The sequence below is a fragment of the Canis lupus genome, chromosome 6, assembly GCF_011100685.1.
Source record: "Canis lupus familiaris isolate Mischka breed German Shepherd chromosome 6, alternate assembly UU_Cfam_GSD_1.0, whole genome shotgun sequence".
Taxonomy (NCBI): domain Eukaryota; kingdom Metazoa; phylum Chordata; class Mammalia; order Carnivora; family Canidae; genus Canis; species Canis lupus.
In genome coordinates this window covers 22454503-22474780 of record NC_049227.1, presented here as the reverse complement: position 1 = coordinate 22474780, position 20278 = coordinate 22454503, and the positions used below count along the sequence as shown (strand labels likewise).

Below are 20278 nucleotides of genomic sequence, written 5' to 3'. Positions count from 1 at the left end.
TATGTACCTATCTTCAAAGACTTCCATAAGACAAAATAGCCTGTGCTAAGTTAGAAATAAGGCCAATATTTAAAAACTTAAAAAAAAAATAAGGGCAATACGAATTCACAGAGGGAAATGTCAATGAAGGCTGAGGTATTACAACAGAGCTTAGGGCAACTATGGGGCTGTAGATACTCCTTAAGCTTAAACTTAGAAGCTAAGTGGAGAGGTCCCTCCTCAATTTCCAATTCTGTTGTGATCCATTTATAAAATGCCAAAAGGTTACTGTTAAAAAAAGGGCAAACTAAAGGATGGGAAGAAAACTGGGAGCTAAGTAGTATGGACTAGATGAAGAGAAATTTTTTTTCTTAAGAGAAATTTTTATACCAAAGCACTGGGGAAAAGGGAGCTGAAGAAATTAAACAAATATGGCCTTCCCTGAAGGTTTTGTTTCTTGGGGAGAGAGGACTGGGAGAAAAATGTTATATTATATTATAATACAATGTAACGTAATTATCTTACATTATACAGTAATAGTATAATAGAAGTTCTGGAGGTAGGATATTGATTAATGGCAAGGAGACCAACTACTAGATTACATAGTCTGGGAACCAAATAATGAAGGACTGGACTGTTGAAACACCAAAAAGAATAGAAAAGACAACTTTGTAAAGAATATTGTCCTCAAATAAGACCTCCATGCATAAATACTGAGCAAAGTGCCAGAAGTAGAAACTTGCTGCTCTGGACAGAGGGCCATCTGAAAATAGGGTTTCCTGGCAGACTGGAACATGGTCAAATTTCAGAGGCTCCCCGGTGGGGAGGGGACAAAGATTCTCTCAAGGACCACACTTCCCTAGTTTATTCCTAAAGGCTTAGGGTTGGACAGAGGAGGTAGGGTAGCAGGGATATTAATATCACAACTTGTCTTACCAAGACCTATCCTGGCCCTAAGGAACCAGTTAAAGGAGAGGACTTGGGAGGAAAAAAAAAAATCAACTATTCTCTTAATATAATTAACCTGGGATCCTGGGTGGCTCAGCGGTTTGGCACCTGCCTTCGGCCCAGGGCATGGTCTTGGAGTCCCGGGATTGAGTCCCACATGGGGCTCCCTGCATGCACCCTGCTTTTCTCTCTGCCTCTCTCTCTCTCTGTGTCTTCTCATGAATAAAAATGATCTTAAAAAAAAAAAAATACAATTAACCTTGAAAATGCCTTTGGCCAGGTATGGTTCTCCCTGGGTCTGAAAAGAAAGGTGGCTAAGAACTCCTTGAATCTGGTCTTCTATTATAAATTCATTCATTTGGGGGCACTTGGGCAGCTCAGTGGTTGAGTGTCTGCTTTTGGCTCAGGTCGTGATCGCAGGGTCCTGAGATGGAGTCCCATATCAGACTCCCTACAGGGAGCCTGCTTCTCCCCTGCCTATGTCTCTGCCTCTCTGTGTGTCTCTCATTAATAAATAAATAAAACTTTAAAAATAAATAAATTCATTAATTTGGTTCCTTTAAACACATATATTTTATAATTCTGGATCGTATTCTAGGCATTATTAATGACATCACATACACTCTGGATTCTGTTAGATTCCTTGGGAAAATACTGATTGTTTTCCCCTAGTAAACAGTTAATTTGGCTCAATTAAAATTCCAAAATGCTGAAAACCCAATTCAGTTATTTTTTCCCTTACCTGGGCTGCTTTGAGTCTGCTCTATGCACATGTAGTTCAAAGACTAGCCAGATGATTAGGCAAAGATTTTGAGGCTCATCCTCTCGCTCTCTCTTTTTGGGGGATTTCCGGATCTCTTCCTCACTTTCTAGCTGCCTCACTCTGAACTCTCCTTTGGTTCTTTAAGCCAGTAAACAGAAGGTTTTTTATCAGGCTTTTAGTCCCCCAGTGCACAGACTAGGGCTCGCCCCTCTAGCTAAAGGCCATAGGAACAGGAAAACTGTCCACTGATATTTCCTGTTGAATGTTCTCCAGGATGTTCTTTTTCTTGCTCCTCAGTGCCCATAGATAGTTTTTTTTTTTTACTTTGTCCAGAGTTTATTGTTATGTGAGATAAGATAATTGGTCTGATGGAAGCCATTAACCAGAAGCAGAAAAAATTGTACATTTTTGACAAGAGTAAAGTTTCCTTTATTTTAAAATAGTCTACTCAGACTGATCTTAAAAGTCAGTTGCTTGACTGACTGAGCCATCCAGGTACCCCCAAACAGTCATATTTACAGTCTCTTATCTAGTTTTAAAAACTCTGTGAAATTAGAGGTATATTATGGATGAGGAAATGGAGGGCCTTGAGAGAAAGCTTACCAAATAACAATGTTGTTCATTATAGTAGTACCAAGCAGAGCTTCCTGCATCCCTTGGACCTCGGCAAAAGTTAATACAGTCTCTTCAGGGGGCATCAAAAATTGTTTTTCTTTGCTTCTGCATTTAAAACGGTATTAAAAATCAGCATTTTGTACCAACACATTTTCTAAGCAGCCCTTGCCTTGTACATATTACTGAACTATGCGTAATATACACTAATCTAATACCAGAAAAAAATTTCAACTAGAAAATGTGTATTCTAAATTTTCTCCAATGAACATATATTACTCTCATATTACCTACCTGGATATATTTGCAAGCACCTCAAATTCATCATATTCAAAATTAAAATTGCCAGTTCTCTCTTTATATCTTGTTTCTTTCTGCATTTCTATCTCAGCGAATTTTACCACTGTCTACCCAGGTGAGAAATGCAGAAACTTGGACATTACCCTTGTCTCCTTCCTCTCTACCTGTTCAATCACCAAGCCCTAACGATTTTAGTCTCCTCTTTCTCAAATCTGTCTGCTTCTCCCCGTCTCCACTAATACTTTGCTAATTCAAGCAGGCAATTATATGTCTCTTGCCTAGATTACTACAACGGATCATGAGTAAGTAAGACAAACTAGGCCCATGCCCTTCTGTTATTAAAAAAGACAGATAAATAATAAAGGGTAACAAGCGTATAATAGAAATAGAAGATGTTAGGAGTTCCGTTTTCAACATGGTATTTTGAAATATCCACTAGATGTCTAATAAATAGACATGCAGGTCTAGAGGCTGAGAAAGAGCTCAGAGCTAGACATAACACATTCACAATGTCAGCATCTAGATGTTAACTGAAAGAATTAACCAAGTGCAGAATAAGAAAAGTCTGGTATCCTGAGACACCTGTGATATGTAAAAGATACACAGAGATTTCTAAACAGACTGAAGAACTGTTTGCTGAGCCTGTCCACTCCACTAGATTCCTTGCTGGTACATGTCAAGCTTCCTAGTGTTGGGGCAGAACCTGCTATACAACACCTAAAGCCCAGAAAAACAAGAAGCTAGTGATCTTTGTCTCAAAGCCTGCGATAAAAGCATTCTTAATGATTAAAATCAACCGTCTTACCTTCCATCTTCTGCAAAAGTCATGATTTCTACTTGTTGGTCACAAAGGGTCCCACTGCTACTGACTAGCCTCCTCCCTGTCAGGCCAAGCACAGCTTTTATATTTCCAGAACTCAGTAGTACTTGCTTTTCACGTTTACCATCAGAGGAGCAAAGTAATGACCTAAACCAAGTATAAGGGAAAATGTGGAGAAATCAGGAGTAAGCCTTTTCATATGAAAGGACTGAGTTCCTATTTATTTATTTATAGAGTGGGGAGAGGCAAAAGGAGAGGAAGAGAGAATTTTAACAGAATCCACACTGGGTGTGGAGCTCAGTCTCATGACCCTAAGATCATGACCTGATCTGAAATGAAGAGTCAGAGCTGGGACACCTGGGTGGCTCAGAGGTTGAGCGTCTGCCTTCAGCCCAGGGTGTGATCCTGGAGTCCAGGGATCGAGAACCACATTGGGCTCCCTGCATGGAGCCTGCTTCTCCCTCTGCCTGTGTCTCTGCCTCTCTTTCTCTGTGTCTTTCATGAATAAACAAATAAAATTTTCAAAAAAAAAAAAAAAAAAGTCAATCGACTTGAGCCATCCAAATGCCCCTAAAGTTCCAACTGTATTTATTTATCTATTTATTGATGGATTTTATTTATTTATTCATGAGAAACAGAGAGAGAGAGACAGAGACACAGGCAGAGAGAGAAGCAGGCTCCATGCGGGGAGCCCGACGTGGGACTTGATCCCAGGACCCTGGGATCATGCCTTGAGCCAAAGGCAGATGCTCAACCGCTGAGCCACCCAGGCTCCCTGAAGTTCCAATTTTAAATGGAAACTTTAGTAAGGGATATTATTCAATTGATAGGGTTTTTCAAAACCTCTCTTGGATCTAAACTTAGATTTTTTTGTTTTAAGATTTTATTTTAAGTAATCTCTACACCCAAAGTAGGGATTGAACTCACAACTCCAAGATCAAAAGTCACATACTCTACTGACTGAGCCAGCCCAGCACCCCTAAATTTAGATTCTTTTAAGATTCAAACCTACTTTACAACTTGCACTCAAAACAAGTTTGACAAAGACAAAGGGAAAGAAAAAACTACTTTTTGAGAACCACATACCTGATTTCTCTGATCTCCAAATTTCCCAAAGCCACACACACGAGATTACAAACATCGGGCACTGGAACTATCTGTAATACTGGAACCTAAATAAAACCAAAAGAGTTTTATTTATAAAATAAATATATTTTATATATATAAATTATATATATATAATTATATAAGCCAAAAATTATATTTGGTTGTTTCATTTTTAATTAATCTAAATTTTCCAAAATTTGTCACATCCTCTCTTATTTTCACTGTACCAGGGTAGTTTCAAATATTGGACAAATATGAGAAAGTTCAGCATCCTCTTTTTATAAGGTAAATCTAAATAAGTCATATGCAAAACTATGTGTATCACAGCATTTATTTAATATGATCTACACCTCTAACAATAAAGGAATATTTAAATGAATCCTGCCATGTGGACAAATGGAATACTGTACAGCCATTTAAAATGTTTCTTCAAAAAGTAAGTTTATTCACATATATAAGTATCTGTTTAGCACCACTATGCAAATCACAGTGCTAGAAGCTGTGGATACACTGGAAAACAATGAAATTTACTGAGTAGATCATAAGCATTCTCATAAAAAAAAAAAAAAAGGAACTATGTGAGCTAATGCATTTGTTGTTATTTTATTTTAGATTAAAAAAAAGATTTTATTTATTTCTTCATGAGAGACACAGAGAGGCAGAGACATAGGCAGAGGGAGAAGCAGGCTCCATGCAGGGAGCCCAATGCGGGACTCGATCCTGGGACTCCAGGATCGTGCCCTGGGCCAAAGGCAGGCGCCAAACCGCTGAGGCACCCAGGCGTCCCTTTATTTTAATTTTTTTGAGACAGAAGGAGAGGGAGAGAGTGAGAGAGCAAGAGAGCACGCGCATGTATGGTGGAGAGGGGCAGAGGGAGAAGGAAAGAGAATCCAAGCAGACTTGCACTGAGTGTGGACCTGAGATCACGACCTGGGCCCAAACCAAGAGTTGGATGCTTGTACACCTTAAGCAGATTACAATTTTGCCAGTCATTTTTCCATAAAGGTGGAAAAATAAAATTCAAAATAAAGAAGTATGGATATGTAGAAACATGGAAAAATGTTCATGTGTTAAGTGAGAAAAAAGCAAATTTAAAAGTGTTAGGCACACCAGGATAGAGAGTATGTAAACTATGAATGAAGATGGACAAGGACTAGCAGAAAATACATATAGAAAAGAAGCAGGAGGAATGCTTTGGTGAAGGTGTAAGGAACACAGGTTTCAGCAAACTTAGGAGTCAGAAAAGACACAAAATTCTAATCTCTAATACATCTAGCATAAAAATCTGTTTCTCAAAAATCGGGTGATTTTTTAAAAATTTTTATTTTTATTTATTATTTTTTTTTTAATTTTTAAATAAAACACAATGTTGGGATCCCTGGGTGGCGCAGCAGTTTAGTGCCTGCCTTTGGCCCAGGGCGCGATCCTGGAGACCTGGGATCGAATCCCACGTCAGGCTCCCGGTGCATGGAGCCTGCTTCTCCCTCTGTGTCTCTGCCTCTCTCTCTCTCTGTGTGACTATTATAAATAAAAAACAAAACAAAACAAAACCACAATGTTCATTATAGTCTTGATGGTGGGTAGGTATATGGGTGCTTACTATACAGCTTTTCTCTAGGTTTGAAAATTTTCATAATGATATGGTAGGAAAAAGGACTCATCTCTGTTCTTACATGGTCATGGGTCCCATTCTTGGTAAGCTGCCCAGCGACACTACCATGTAAATGTTTGCAAAAACTGCTCCCAGCTCTAAGATTCTGACTTACCTCTGTAAAGTGCCAGGAATAAAGTTTTTCCCACTGCAAAGTATTGAGAGGTTTCCAAAGAGAAACTACATATTCACAGGCAGTTATGATACATGGCTCTTTGAAACCCGCTATTTCCCACCACATGGCACTCACATCCACTGAACAGGAACCAGAAGGATTCTGAAATAAATAGCAACAGCAGTTATGTTAAAGCCATACTTGGGATCTGTTTCATGAAAAGAATATGTATTAAAACTGCTGGGTTATTAGGATTAAATGAAATACCAAGTAAATGTAATTAAATGTAATTAAAGTTTTTTTTTTAAAGATTTATTTATTCATGAGAGACAGAGAGAGGGAGAGGCAGAGACACAGGCAGAGGGAGAAGCAGGCTCCATGCAGGGAGCCCGACGTGGGACCTGATCCCGGGACTCCAGGATCACGCACTGGGCCGAAGGCAGGCACCAAACCGCTGAGCCACCTAGGGATCCCCCTAATTAAAGTTTTTATAGATCAAAAGAAAGAGTGGGGCACCTGGCTGGCTCAGTTGGTAGAGCATGTGACCCTTGATCTTGGGGTTGTAAGTTCAAGCCCCATGCTGGAGAGATTACTCATAAATAAAATCTTAAAAAAAAAAAAAAGAAAAGAAAAAAGAAAGAGGTTTGTGGGTCTCAAGTAACTAAAAAAATCTGCCCTCTCCACACTTATATCATAAAAGATCTAAAAATGTATAGCTCCAGAGTAGAAGAGATTCAGATTTAATCACAAAATGCAGCCCATAAGAACCTGCCCATCTGGAGATGAAACACCCTGATGAACCACCCATGGTTTAAAGAGGGAATAAAACTGAAACAACATATTACAGTTGACCCCTGAACAACGTGGGGGTTAGGTGCACTGACTTCCCACACAAAGTCTGCATGTAACTTTTGACTTTTCCAAAACTTAACTACTAATAGCCTACTACTGACAGGAAGCCTTACTGATAACATAAACAACACATACTTGATATGTTATATTATGTACTATATGGAATAAAGTATAGAGAAAAGAAAATATTAAGAAAGTCATAAGGGAAAGAATATACATTTACAATTCTGTACTGTGTTTACTGGGGGGGAAAAAAAAAGCCTGCCTGTTAAATGAGCCTGTGCAGTTCAAACCTGTGTTGTTCAAGAGTCAACTGTACTTACAAATAAACAAGGAGAGCACTATGTTTTTGTTTTTTTTTTTTTAATTTTTTATTTATTTATGATAGTCACACAGAGAGAAAGAGGCAGAGACATAGGCAGAGGGGAAGCAGGCTCCATGCACCGGGAGCCCGACGTGGGATTCGATCCCCGGTCTCCAGGATCGCGCCCTGGGCCAAAGGCAGGCACTAAACTGCTGCGCCACCCAGGGATCCCAAGGAGAGCACTATGTATCCAAACTCACAGGGTATAGCCAAAGTAGTATGTCCAAAAGAAATTTATAATCATAAAGGCATTGATCAAAAAACAAGAAAAATTAAAGGAAAAAAACAGATTCAAGAGGTTAGTAAAAGAACAAGTAATAAGCACAATGAAAAACAGAAGGAATTAAGGGCAAAACCAGAAATAAGTCAAATAGAAAACCAAAGAACCTAATTAACAATCAATACAACCAAAAACTAGGGTTTTTTTGGGAAGACCAAAGGAATGGTAAATCTCTTAAGTTTGATAGAGGAAAAAAATACTTGAGACAATGGGGACTAGAGATAGAGCGTATGTAAGTGAATACAAACAGACCAAGAAAAAAAAACTTAGAATAATAAATAACTTTTTACCTACAAGTTAGAAAAATACAAATGAAATGGTTGATTCTTTAAGAAATGTTCTTAAAAGTGATTCAAGAATAGCTTTGGAATGACTGTTACTATATATCTTTATACAAAAGGAATCTGGGGATCCCTGGGTGGCGCAGCGGTTTGGCGCCTGCCTTTGGCCCAGGGCGTGATCCTGGAGACCCGGGATCGAATCCCACGTCGGGCTCCCGGTGCATGGAGCCTGCTTCTCCCTCTGCCTGTGTCTCTGCCTCTCTCTCTCTCTCTCTCTCTCTCTCTCTGTGACTATCATAAATAAATAAAAATTAAAAAAAAAAAAAAAAAAAAGGAATCTGGGGCTCACAGGGTAAATAATTTGCCCAAGATCATGTAGCCAGTAGTCGGCAGAAACAGTTTATGTGGGTTTCAAGCTCTTTCTTTTGAAGAAGACCAGATGTCCCCAGCTGGGAGTGTTTTTGCAACCTTTCCCTGGCAGCTATCTAGCCACACCTGGGACATTTTGGGTTGTTATAACCAGGGACAGAGTGCTACTGTCTCTAGTGGGTAGAGGCAGGGCTGCTGCTAAATGTCCTACAATGCACAGGACAGCCCCTGCAACAAGGAATTACCCAGCCCCAGATGTTCAGAGTACTGAGATTGGGAAACCATGTTCTGTACCATGCTATTTCAAGTATCATGAAAAAACTTAACTAGGACACAGGTCCAATCTACTTCTTGGGATTTATTGAAATAGCACTAACAATGTTTTAACTGTATTTCTCGTAAATATATATATATATTATTCTACATATATTAGTATATATACTAATTAGTATATATTAGTTATTAAGTAATATATTATTATATAAGATACCAGTGAGCCACCCACGCATCCCAACCATTCATTATAATCTACAACTGTTACCCACTTTCTTGTAAATCATCATAGGTGATCCTTCCAGAAAGACTACACCATTTGGATAGGAGGGCCATAAGTGACTTTCTCCCTCTCTGTCAAAATACATGATTTTTTTTTTTTTAAGATTTGTTTAGGGACACCTGGGTGGCTCAGGTTGAGCATCTGTCTTCGGCTCAGGTCTTGGTCCCAGGGTCCTGGGATTGAGTCCCACATCAGGCTCCCCACAGGGAGCCTGCTTCTCCCTCTGCCTATGTCTCTGCCTCTCTTTTTGTGTCTCTCATGAAAAAATAGAATCTTAAAAAAAATTGTTTTTAAATGAGGCTCAAATATATATATATAAAAAGATTTATTTTTTTATTTATTTGAGAGAAAGAAAGAGAGCATACACACAACGGTTGCAAGGGCAGGGGAGCAGAGGGAGAGACAAAGAAGCAGACTCCCTGTTGAGCAGGGAGCTGGACGTGGGATTTGATCCCAGGATCCTAGGATCATCCTGAGCTGAAGGCTGATGTTTAACCGACCCACCAAGCCACCCAGGCGCCCCAAAATGCCTGACTTAAATTTAGATACAAAGTTGAGTTACCTAGCTTAAGTTGTTCTTGGCAATACCTTGACATAGAAATTTCTTCCAGAGAAGATCTCAAAATATAAATATAGCTAAATATTGCAAAAAACAAAGAATTTAAATGTTTTCTGAATCTGTTTCACCAAGTTTATTTAACAATGCTAAATTAAGAATGAGGGGAACGCCTGGGTAGTGTTAAGATCAAATTCTTCTCAATTTTCCTAGCAATTCATTAAATTTTTTACATGTAAGACACAAGACACATAATGGAACAGTGTTCTGACCTTTAACTTTGAAACCAATTGGAGGTGGCCTGGGTTTGAGCTTTGACAAGCAGGAAGCTCTGCTACTTCAGTCTGTGGAAATAAAAGTCACACCATTAATCTAGGCTTTATAGATGTCTTCCTGCATTGCTCATTCATCATCATGTCTATTCGATATATGTTACCTTCTCTGATAACAAGAGCAAAGCTCCATATGACTGCTTCCTTGACAAGAAAGGGAATCGGATCCCCCATATTTAAAAAATACATTCTTAACTTTAACTTCCCCCAACTGAACTTAACAGGTTATAGTATAGTCCTATCAAAGAGACATGTTAAATTATTCTTAAACACTGAGAAGCCAACATGTAAGAAAGTAATACGCTATCTAAATTCACTGAGATATTTCACTCTTTCATAGAAAATCTCACCAGGGAAGCAGATTGTTCCTGTTCAGTGGACTGTTTCCATGACTCCGGCTGGGGATTTCCACACAGCTGGTTGTCTTTGAAAGGGACCGACTCAGTGGGAAGAGGTGTTGCCTGGGGACCAGAATCACAGTCACAGGAAGGCTGTCCATCTCGACCTGACACAACCAGGGTGCCACCTGGTTTTGACAAGTTGGTCCAATTGTCGAGTTGTTTCTGATCACTGTCTTTTAGTGTATGTGCTGCCGAAGCGAGCACATGATCACTGTCTTTTAAGTGAGGAAGTTGGGGTGTAGAGCAAGTTGGTCTGACAGTCTCTGTGCACACTTTTTCACTGAGTGCTTGGGAGCCAAAAGCTGGAGTTGTGCCTAAGATGGGGAAAGTGGGCGAACACATGTCTGCTGTCGGCCTGTTACTGTTCTCGGGGGCACTGGTATTTAAAGGAGTGAAAAGTAATATGGATGAAGAAAGACCCTTCTTCTGAGACCGGCTTGTTAGGCTTGGCATTTTAGGTTGTGCTTTTTCTGGGAGAACCAGAATTTCCTCTTCCAAGTCCTTCATTTCAGTATCAATTTGTGTAGGAGTCAATTCTTCCAAAACAATACAGTTTCCCTCCTTAAGATGCTTCTGTGCATACATTTTCGATACAATAGGCTCAACTGTTTTTTCTGAATAGGACTTCAGTTTTTCAAGCTTAAGAGGTCCAAAGATTTCATCAGGTAACTGAAAGTCTGTGGTTTTGAGAAAAGATGACAGTTGCTTTAAACTTAGCATCTCATTCTCATGAAATGAAGCCTTGAACACAGCAGAATCCAAAGCTAGATAACCATTCTTTCTGGAAGAAAGGGAGTCTTCTTTTTGACAGTGATCTTTCTTCCCTAAAATAGAAAGGAACAAAGTTAACAACAAAATTCCAATGCCCAGGGACACCTGGGTGGCTCAGCAGTTGAGTGTCTGCCTTTGGTTCAGGGCATGATCTCGCAGTCCCGGGATCAAGTCTCACATTGGGCTCCCTGCATGGAGCCTGTTTCTTCCTCTGCCTATGTCTCTGCCTCTCTCATGAATAAAGAAAATCTTAAAAAAAAAAAAAAAAAAAAACTTCCAATGCCCAATACAGAGTGAGATTTTAAACTCCAATACAGTACAAAACATCCACCACTCTTCCCACCAGGACTCTGAAACCTCAGTGAATGGTTCAAAAGCCAGCTGGCTAACTAGCAGTTCTCCTTTGGCAGTGCCAAAAACAGTACAGTGCTGACAGCAGTAGCTGGGAGAAGGAAGACCAACGTCTGGTCCCTCTGGTCCCAGCTCTGCCGCTGATCCAGTTACCTTGGGTACATCAGTTCACTTCATTTTCCCTGTTCTCTCATAAGGGACCTGAACTAAGAATCTCTAAAATCCTTCCTGCTCTAAAAAAACTATGGTTCCAATTATAAAATTCTGATTCCAACAGGTTACCAGAGCAGTTTACAAAATGCTGGTTCTTCTCACTGAAGAAAACTTCAGTCACCTTTTCAAGGAGAATAATTTATTACTTTTTTTTTTTAAGATTTTATTTATTCATGAGACACACACACACACACACACACACACACAGAGGATGAAACACAGAGGGAGGAACAGGCTCGAGTCTGACTTGGGACTCGATCCTGGGTCTCCAGAATCATGCCCTGGGCCGAAGGCAGGCGTGAAACCGCTGAGCCACCTGGGCTGCCCTAATTTATTACTCTTAAAGCAGCTGGTGTTCTATACCATTCAAAATGTAGATCAAGTTGGCCCAACCACCTCCGCAGGCACATTGTCATAGCATGCCTAGAAGCCAAAAGCTGTAGGAGTGCTGAAGATGGGGAGAGTTGCATCCATCAACAAATAAATGAATAAAATGTGGTACATACATACAGCGGAATATTATTCAGCCATAAAACAGGGTACATGCTGCAACATAGATGAATCTTGAAAATAAGTCAAGGGAAAGCAGCCACACAAAAAAAGTATTAATTCCTTTTATATGAAATATCCAGAACAAGTAAGCCCATAAGATAGAATACATATTGGTGGTTGCCAGGGGCTAGCAGGGAAAAGGAAATGGGGAGCGTTAAGGGCATAGGGTTTCCTTCTGGGCTGATGATCATGTTTTGGAACTAGGTAGGGGCCCCGGTGTCACAACACTGAATTTATTATATGCCAGAGAATGGTTCACTTCAGTCAAAAGGTTAATTTTATGTAATGTGAAGGTCATCTCAAGAAAAAAAAATGTTTAATGTAGCAGCAGGTTACTATAATCACAGTGGATTATTTCAAAGTACATTTAAAAAGTTCCCAGTTTATAACTAGATTGCCCTACTTTCTGATTGCTCTGTATTCTTGTTGGCTTAAAGATGACAATAAAAAAGTCATAATGATTATGGTTTAATTTTAGTATATGTGCTGCCAAAGCGAGCACTGATTATGGTTTAATTCATTAAAAGTTAATTAATTATAACTCATAGGCCAAAGCCTATCTTCCAATGCCATAGAGCAGTCAGCTGCCTTTTTTTATAAATAAAGTTTTACTGCCACACATTTATATGTTCTCTGTGGCTACCTTCCCACTATACTGACTAGTTGTAACAGAGCACAAAGACAGTATTTACTATTTGACCCTTTACAGAAAGTTTGCTGATATCTAACACAGAACTGGAGTGTTCTCTTACCCTGAATAATTACTTTTTCATTCTGATCTTTGTGTAAGGTGATTTCTTTCTTGGATCTATTAACACCTGATGTGCTAGGAGTTGGCAAAAGTAGTTCATGATGATCTAATACAGGTGGGCAGATTGACTTTCTTTTTCTTCTGTGTCTTCCACCAGATGGCTGGGTAACTGCTTTCCTGGGAAGGTTATCTTCAGTTGGCCCAGTGGGAGAGTGGACTTCAGTTAAGGACAGATGTTTTTGAGATCTTCTTGAACTTGATTGTTTTGTGCATGTGTCAGAAGTCCTAATTTCACTCTGGTCAGTCTCTTCACTGCAAAGGTTTAAATTTTTAGTTGCGTCTTTACTTTTATTTTTAAACTCTTTCTTTCTGACACCCAAATGACTTTGAATTACAGCCTCCAGGGCTACCTTCCTCTGACAATTTGACATGCGCCGTGTTGTTCTAACATAATATTCTGCGGGAAATAGAAGGCCTTCAAGCACTGTGCAAGAATATGTTTGATTTTCTGTAGAAGCAGGAGAGATTACTTCTGGGCTAAGACTCTTAGATTGACTTAAAACCTCATTTTCCTGAAGACTTTCATTTCTACCATCAAGAGTGTTATGGGGAAATTTTAAAGACTCTTCTGTGTGATTCTGTCCTTTTAAGTTTTGGTTTTCATCTGCTGATAAGTTATCATAAATGAGTTTATTTGGAGAGCATGAATTATCTGGCTCTAAGTCAGGACTTTGAGGCAGCTGGCCACTTGCACTTATACCTGGGTTATCTTTAGAGACCGTAATTTTTTTCACTTGTGCCTCTAGGTTTACAGGTGAAGCAGGGTTAATGTTTTTTAAACTGTGAGTAATAAGTTCCCAGTCATCTTTAGGAGGCTTATGTTCAAGGTGATGACTGCTACTGCTATTCGATAGAGTAAATGAAGCAAGTGTAGGCACCATGGGGAAATTATTTCCTCTTACGAGTGCATCAACATCTCTTTGTGGTTTGGCAGTTGGTGGAATTAATATACCCCTTACATTAGTTTCCATCACTGGTGATGGAGAACCAGGAATGTCAGACATAGAACTTGAAAGGTAAGTTCTTTTAGTTATAGGTGTCCTAGGATTTTCTCCATTGTTTTCTTCCTGTTCCTTTAGTCTTTTTCCAGACAGTATGAGTGAATCTGTGTCAAACAAAGAGTCTCTTGCCTGTGAAGTAAATGTTCTTTTCTGCTGCTTTTTTCTTCTCCCTGGCAGCTTACTCTGCCTTTTCTCAACACCAGGGCCACCGACCCAGTAGGGAAAATGTTCTTGGATATCACCTGTTCTTTGTATATGTAATTCTTCCACAGAGCCATGTTCAGGGTTGAAGGACTCAGGCTCAATGTCAAATGTGACAGGTGTCTTTTCTCCAGTTTCTTCATCCAGATGAGTGCTAATTTGCAATGTGTCACAAGGAGATACTTTATTTTTAGATTCTGAGGAAAAAAATTATATAATTAATATTTTCCTTTTAAATGAAGCAAAAAAATCCAATTGTTTATTTTAAAATATTATATAAAAATACATTTATTAAGAGTCGATATTTCATTCAGACAGATCAAAGTTCAAATTTTTAATATTCTAACACTAATAATTTTAAGTAAATGTAAACAGAATGGTGATGGAAAAAACGATTTTAAACTTAAAGATTATCTCTTCTTTATTGCAATCATCTTTCCTCTTAGTTTCTCCCCCCAGCTTTACTGAGGTACAACTGACAAATAAAAATCGTATATATTAGAGGTATAAAAAAAATGTTTTCATATGGGTATATGTGAAATACTATGTGAAATACTATCACAATCAAGCTAATTAAAATATCCAACATATTAAAAAAAAAAATCCAACATTTCTAGGGACCTGGGTGGCTCAGTCCATTAAACATCTCTTTTTTTTTTTTTTAAAGATTTTATTTATTTATTCATGAGACACACACACACACACACACACACACACACACAGAGGCAGAGACACAGGCAGAGGGAGAAGCAGGCTCCATGCAGGGAGCCTGATGTGGGACTCAATCCTGGGTCTCCAGGATCACGCCCTGGGCTGAAGGCAGACGCTAAACCCCTGATCCACCCAGGGATCCCCAAACATCTGACTCTTGATTTTGCCTTGGGTCATGCTCTCACGGTCATGGGCTTGAGCCCCGCATCAGGCTCCATGCTCTGCGGGAGACTGCTTGGGACTCTCTCTCTCTCTCCCTCCCCCCATTCCTCCTTCCTGCACTCTCTCTCTCTCTCTCTCTCAAATAAATAAATAAATAAATAAATAAATAAATAAATAAATAAATAAATAAATAAATAAATAAATAAATCTTTAAAAAAAAATCTATCATTCACGTAGTTATGGTTTTGTGTGTGTGTTGGGGGGATGGGAACACTTAAGATCAGTTCTTCTAGCAAATTTTGAGTATATGATATAGTATTATTAACTAATTGTGTATCAAAGCTGTAGGACTTATTCATTCTGCATAATTGAAACACGGTACCCTTTGAACAACATCTTCCCATTCTCCCCACCATCTCACCTAATTTTTTATTACATGTCCTTTTTTGGAGGGTCAAATAATTTTAATACCACCTTTCCATTTTAATAGCCTCCAATTTTATGATTATAAATTACTTATTAACATAATTAATGACCATTGTTTTTTTTAGAATACTTCCAACCGGATTTTTTTTTCTCTGTACATATATAAATACTTAATTCTTTAAAAAAAGACAACCTCTTCCCAATATTTACACAATAAATATAATTTCTAAAAGTTGAAAGGGGAAAGAGCAACTAAATAAATAATTCAACCAAAAGAACAAAAGAACAGTTCATTGCTCACGGAATTGGAGAAAATATTTACAAAGTATGTCACTGATAAGGATCTAATAGCTAGAATATATTAAGGACACTTACAACTCAACAATAGAAATGCAAATAACCTAATTAAAATATTGGCAAAGGACTTGAGTAGGTATTTCTCTGAAGCAGATATACAAATGGCCAATAAACACGTGAAAAGATGCTCAATATCATTAGTCACTAGGTATGTAAATCCAAGCTATAATTAGATACCACTTTACGTCCACTGGGATGGTTAGCATTTTAAAAATGGAAGATGACAAGTATTGGTGAGGATGTGCAGAAACTGGAACCGTTGGGCATCACTGTAGAATGTAAAATGGTATTGATGTAGCAGAAAACAGTTTGGCAGGTCTTCAAAAAGCTAAACAGAGAATCATCATATGACCCAGCAATACTGCTCTCCTAAGTATATACCCTAAAGAACAGAAAACATACATCCCTACACACAGCTGCATTTGAATGTTCATAGCAGCATAATGGCCAGAAAACATAACTAGAAAGTAAAAAAAAAAAAAAAGTCCATCAACTGATGAATGGATGATGCATAAACCGTGATTCATCTGGGATCCCTGGGTGGCGCAGCGGTTTGGCGCCTGCCTTTGGCCCAGGGCGCGACCCTGGAGACCCGGGATCGAATCCCACGTCGGGCTTCTGGTGCATGGAGCCTGCTTCTCCCTCTGCCTGTGTCTCTGCCTCTCTCTCTTTCTCTCTCTCTGTGTGTGATTATCATAAATAAATAAAAATTTATTAAAAAAATTGTGATACATCTAACCAATAGACTAGCATTCAGCTGCACAAAGAAGTGAAGTACTGATGCGTGCTTGGATGTAGGTTTGGAGGAACGATTGCTGAAAACATAATGCTAAGTGAAAGAAGTCAATCACAGAAGGTCACATATTGTATGGCTCCATTCCTATGGAATTTCCGGAAGAGTTAAATCCACAGAAACAGAAGTAGATTAGTGGTTGCCAGGGGTTAGGGGTATTATGGGTACAGGGCTTCTTTTCAGGGTGCTGAAAATGTTCTGGAATTAGATAATGATGATGGTTGGACCATCTTGTAGGTATACAAAGAACCACTGAATTATGTACACACTTTAAAAACAGTCGATTGCCGGGGATCCCTGGGTGGCACAGCGGTTTGGCACCTGCCTTTGGCCCAGGGCGCGATCCTGGAGACCCGGGATCGAATCCCACATCAGGCTCCCGGTGCATGGAGCCTGCTTCTCCCTCTGCCTATGTCTCTGCCTCTCTCTCTCTCTGTGTGACTATCATAAATAAATAAAAATTAAAAAAAAAAAAAAAAGTCGATTGCTTATCATCTTTTGGTTGTGAGAAAAAAAATCATAAGCAAATATACCTGGAAAATGAATAATAAAGCAAGCAGAAGTAAATGGGCTAGCTTTACCTGAGTGGTTTAGCTGTGGTAAAGTATCCTGCTGAAGCAAGCAATCATGTTCTTCCGCTGTTTTCTTAATAGAATTCTTAAACTTCTCAGCTCTTTGAGCACGCTAGAGAAAACAAAAACAGCTCAAGGAACGAATTTAAGAAAAAGGAGGGTTTTTTTTTTTAAGGCTTTATTATTATTTTTAAGAATTGTTTATATAGGGACCCCTGTGTGGCTCAGTGTTTGAGCATCTGCCTTCAGCTCAGGGCGTGATCCCTGAGTTACAGGATCAAGTCCCACATCAGGCTTCCTGCTAGGATCCTGCTTCTCCCTCTGCCTAGGTCTCTGCCTCCCTCTCTTTTTCTTTCATAAATAAATAAATAAAATCTTAAAAAACAAAAAGAACTTTTGGTATATAGTTCATACTATGATACCTCAATTTGAGAGAATAAGATTCACTTACCTGAAGGCGGGCCAGTGTCTTGCTGTATTCCCTTTTCAAGAATGCTAATTTTTCCTTCAACTGGAAGAAGAAAAACATCACACAATACTGAGCAGGTAGAAAGGAAGAGTCAGAGAGAAGGGATACATTGCCTATCAGACCCCAGTATACACTGCTTAGCAGGTACCCTCAGCAATAGACAGTGGAGGGAATAGCAGGTGCCCACAATACTTTCAGTTCTCACAAGGCACCAAGCTCTCTAGTACCTCAGCACCTCTACGTAAATGGTTCCTACCACCTGGAGCATTTCCTCCACAACTCATGTAGCTAAGTCCTGATTCTTAAGCCTCAATGTAGATTTTTATTTCCCCAGGGTAGACTTCTAGGTCCTTCCTGAAATCCAGGTGAGACATTCCACATCTCCACTGTTCTTCCTTTATCACAATACTTAAACTATGCTGTCTGTTTACTTCCGTTTCCCCCGTCTCACTGTGAAATCCCTGAAAGTAGCAGGAGTTGTCATCCTCAGACATTCTTTCAACAAATGAATCTCCTGTCAGTTAATGGTCCAGGTATCTATAGTACCTAGAACAATAACCGATAACCACTATGAGTCAGTTATTGTTTTAGATGCTAGAAACAGAGTTGTCAAGCTTATACACAAGTGAGGGATTCAGAGAATTAACAAGAAAATGAATAAACACAGAAGATGATATCACATGATAATCAATACCCAGATCGACAGGGACGTATGAAAGTGCCTGAGCTACTTTAGGTAGGGTGGCCAAAGAGGCATTTCTGAGGACTACCATTTGAGTGTAGACCTGAAGGAGGAAGGAGCTAGCTTTGGGGAATTCAAAGGAAAAGCAAGGGGCAGCCCAGGTGGATCAGCGGTTTAGTGCCGCCTTTGGCCCAGGGCCTGATCCTGGAGACCCCAGATCAAGTCCCACGTTGGGCTCCTTGCATGGAGCCTGTGTCTCTGCCTCTCTCTCTCTCTCTCTGTCCCTCATGAATAAATAAATAAAATCATTTTTTTTAAAGCAGCAATTTGTCCAAGATCACATGGTTTATAAATGGCACGATCCAATAGAATCTGTGCTTTTTAAAAAAAAATTTTTTTTTAAATTTTTATTTATTTATGATAGTCACAGAGAGAGAGAGAGAGAGAGGCAGAGGAGAGAAGCAGGCTCCATGCACCGGGAGCCCGACATGGGATTCGATCCCGGGTCTCCAGGATCGCGCCCTGGGCCAAAGGCAGGCGCCAAACCACTGCGCCACCCAGGGATCCCAATCTGCGCTCTTAATCTCTATGCTAGTTTGCTTCTCTATGCTTATTTATCTGATTTATCACCACCTTATCAACACCTGAGAATTATCCGGTTGACTTATAAATAGATCTGTTTCACCTGCTACTGGAAGGTAGGTTGGGTAAGTGGACTGATAAACTACTGTGAAGGAGGGCAGCCTGGGTGGCTCAGCAGTTTGGCACTGCCTCAGCCCAGGGCCTAATCCTGGAGACCCAGGATCGAGTCTCACGTCAGGCTCCCTGCATGGAGCCTGCTTCTCCCTGCTGTGTCTCTGCCTCTCTCTCTGTGTGTGTTTCTCATGAGTAAATAAATAAAATTAAAACAACAACAACAAAAAACTACTGTGAGTGAAGAGTTTAGCATGATGCCCGGAACAGCCAGCACTGGTACATTCAGGCTAACATCCTCAGCAGGAGCATAGGCGGCAGGGGTAACGACGGCCAGAGCAGCACTGCTGTAGAAGCAAAAGCTGGAAACGCACTAAACGTCTCAGCGGAGTAATGTCCAATGAAAAGATGGCCCTTCCATAATCACCTAACACTCTAGAACTTTAAAAGACAAGGCAGGTTAACATGAAGTAACATGGATGAAACATGAAGAAAGAAACCGAAGTTGCAGAACCATCCAGATCATAATCTTTGTAAACAACTACAAAACACAGACTTTTGGTGGTTTTAGGAGATACAAGCACACCCTTCCAAACCCCCTCGTCCCGCCCACCACGCACACATACACGCGCCAAGAGATCCACAGCACCGGGCTGTTCAGAGAGCTGTCAAGGGGGTGGGCGGGAGAGCGGGAGAAGCCAGGACTGAGAGTGCGTCGCGGTGGGGGGGGGACTTCAAAGGGGACTTCGGCTTTACCCGCAACTTTTTGCACCTCGCATCTATGCACCACTGCTCTAAGACAATCGGTTCTTTAAATGCCTCGCGTGCACAGGCCTCTCCATACTTTCACCCCGGGGCCCGCTGCGTCCAAAGGGCGAAGGTCAGAGGTCACGCCACCCGCGGACCGTCGGGGATGCAAAGCCACGCCCCAAGCCCGAGGCAAGGAGCCAGTCCCGAGTCAGCCCTTCCCGCACACCCCGGGCACCTTTTCCTTCTCCTCACAGCTGAGGGGCTTCCCAGGAGGCTCCTCCATCGGGCCGGCGGCCGAACGGAAGGAGCAGCCGTCGCCAACCCCCGGGCCTGGGGACGCAGGGAGCCGGGGCCGACCCTGGGCCCTTGGGCGCCCGGGCAGGAAACGGGGCGCACCCCCGGCGCGCCACCAGCTTGCACATGCGAGCGCCGCGCGCCGTCCCCACCTGGCCAATTGCATCCGCCACTCCGTCTGCG

General features: G+C 40.5%; 1 protein-coding gene across 1 annotated transcript in view; it reads right to left on the bottom strand.

The window, feature by feature from the left end:
- Nucleotides 1-20236, bottom strand: part of PALB2 (partner and localizer of BRCA2) — a 28183-nt gene extending 7947 nt beyond the window's left edge. The window contains exons 1-10 of the mRNA XM_038540031.1: nt 20037-20236; nt 17659-17718; nt 17217-17319; nt 12926-14383; nt 10236-11110; nt 9826-9897; nt 6296-6457; nt 4509-4594; nt 3408-3569; nt 2294-2410 (exon numbers count right to left, since the gene is read on the bottom strand). Coding sequence (XP_038395959.1) covers nt 2294-2410; nt 3408-3569; nt 4509-4594; nt 6296-6457; nt 9826-9897; nt 10236-11110; nt 12926-14383; nt 17217-17319; nt 17659-17718; nt 20037-20084 — 3143 coding nt within the window. The 5' untranslated portion in view covers nt 20085-20236. The remainder of the gene's footprint in view (nt 1-2293; nt 2411-3407; nt 3570-4508; nt 4595-6295; nt 6458-9825; nt 9898-10235; nt 11111-12925; nt 14384-17216; nt 17320-17658; nt 17719-20036) is intronic.
- Between the last annotated feature and the right edge of the window lie 42 nt (nt 20237-20278).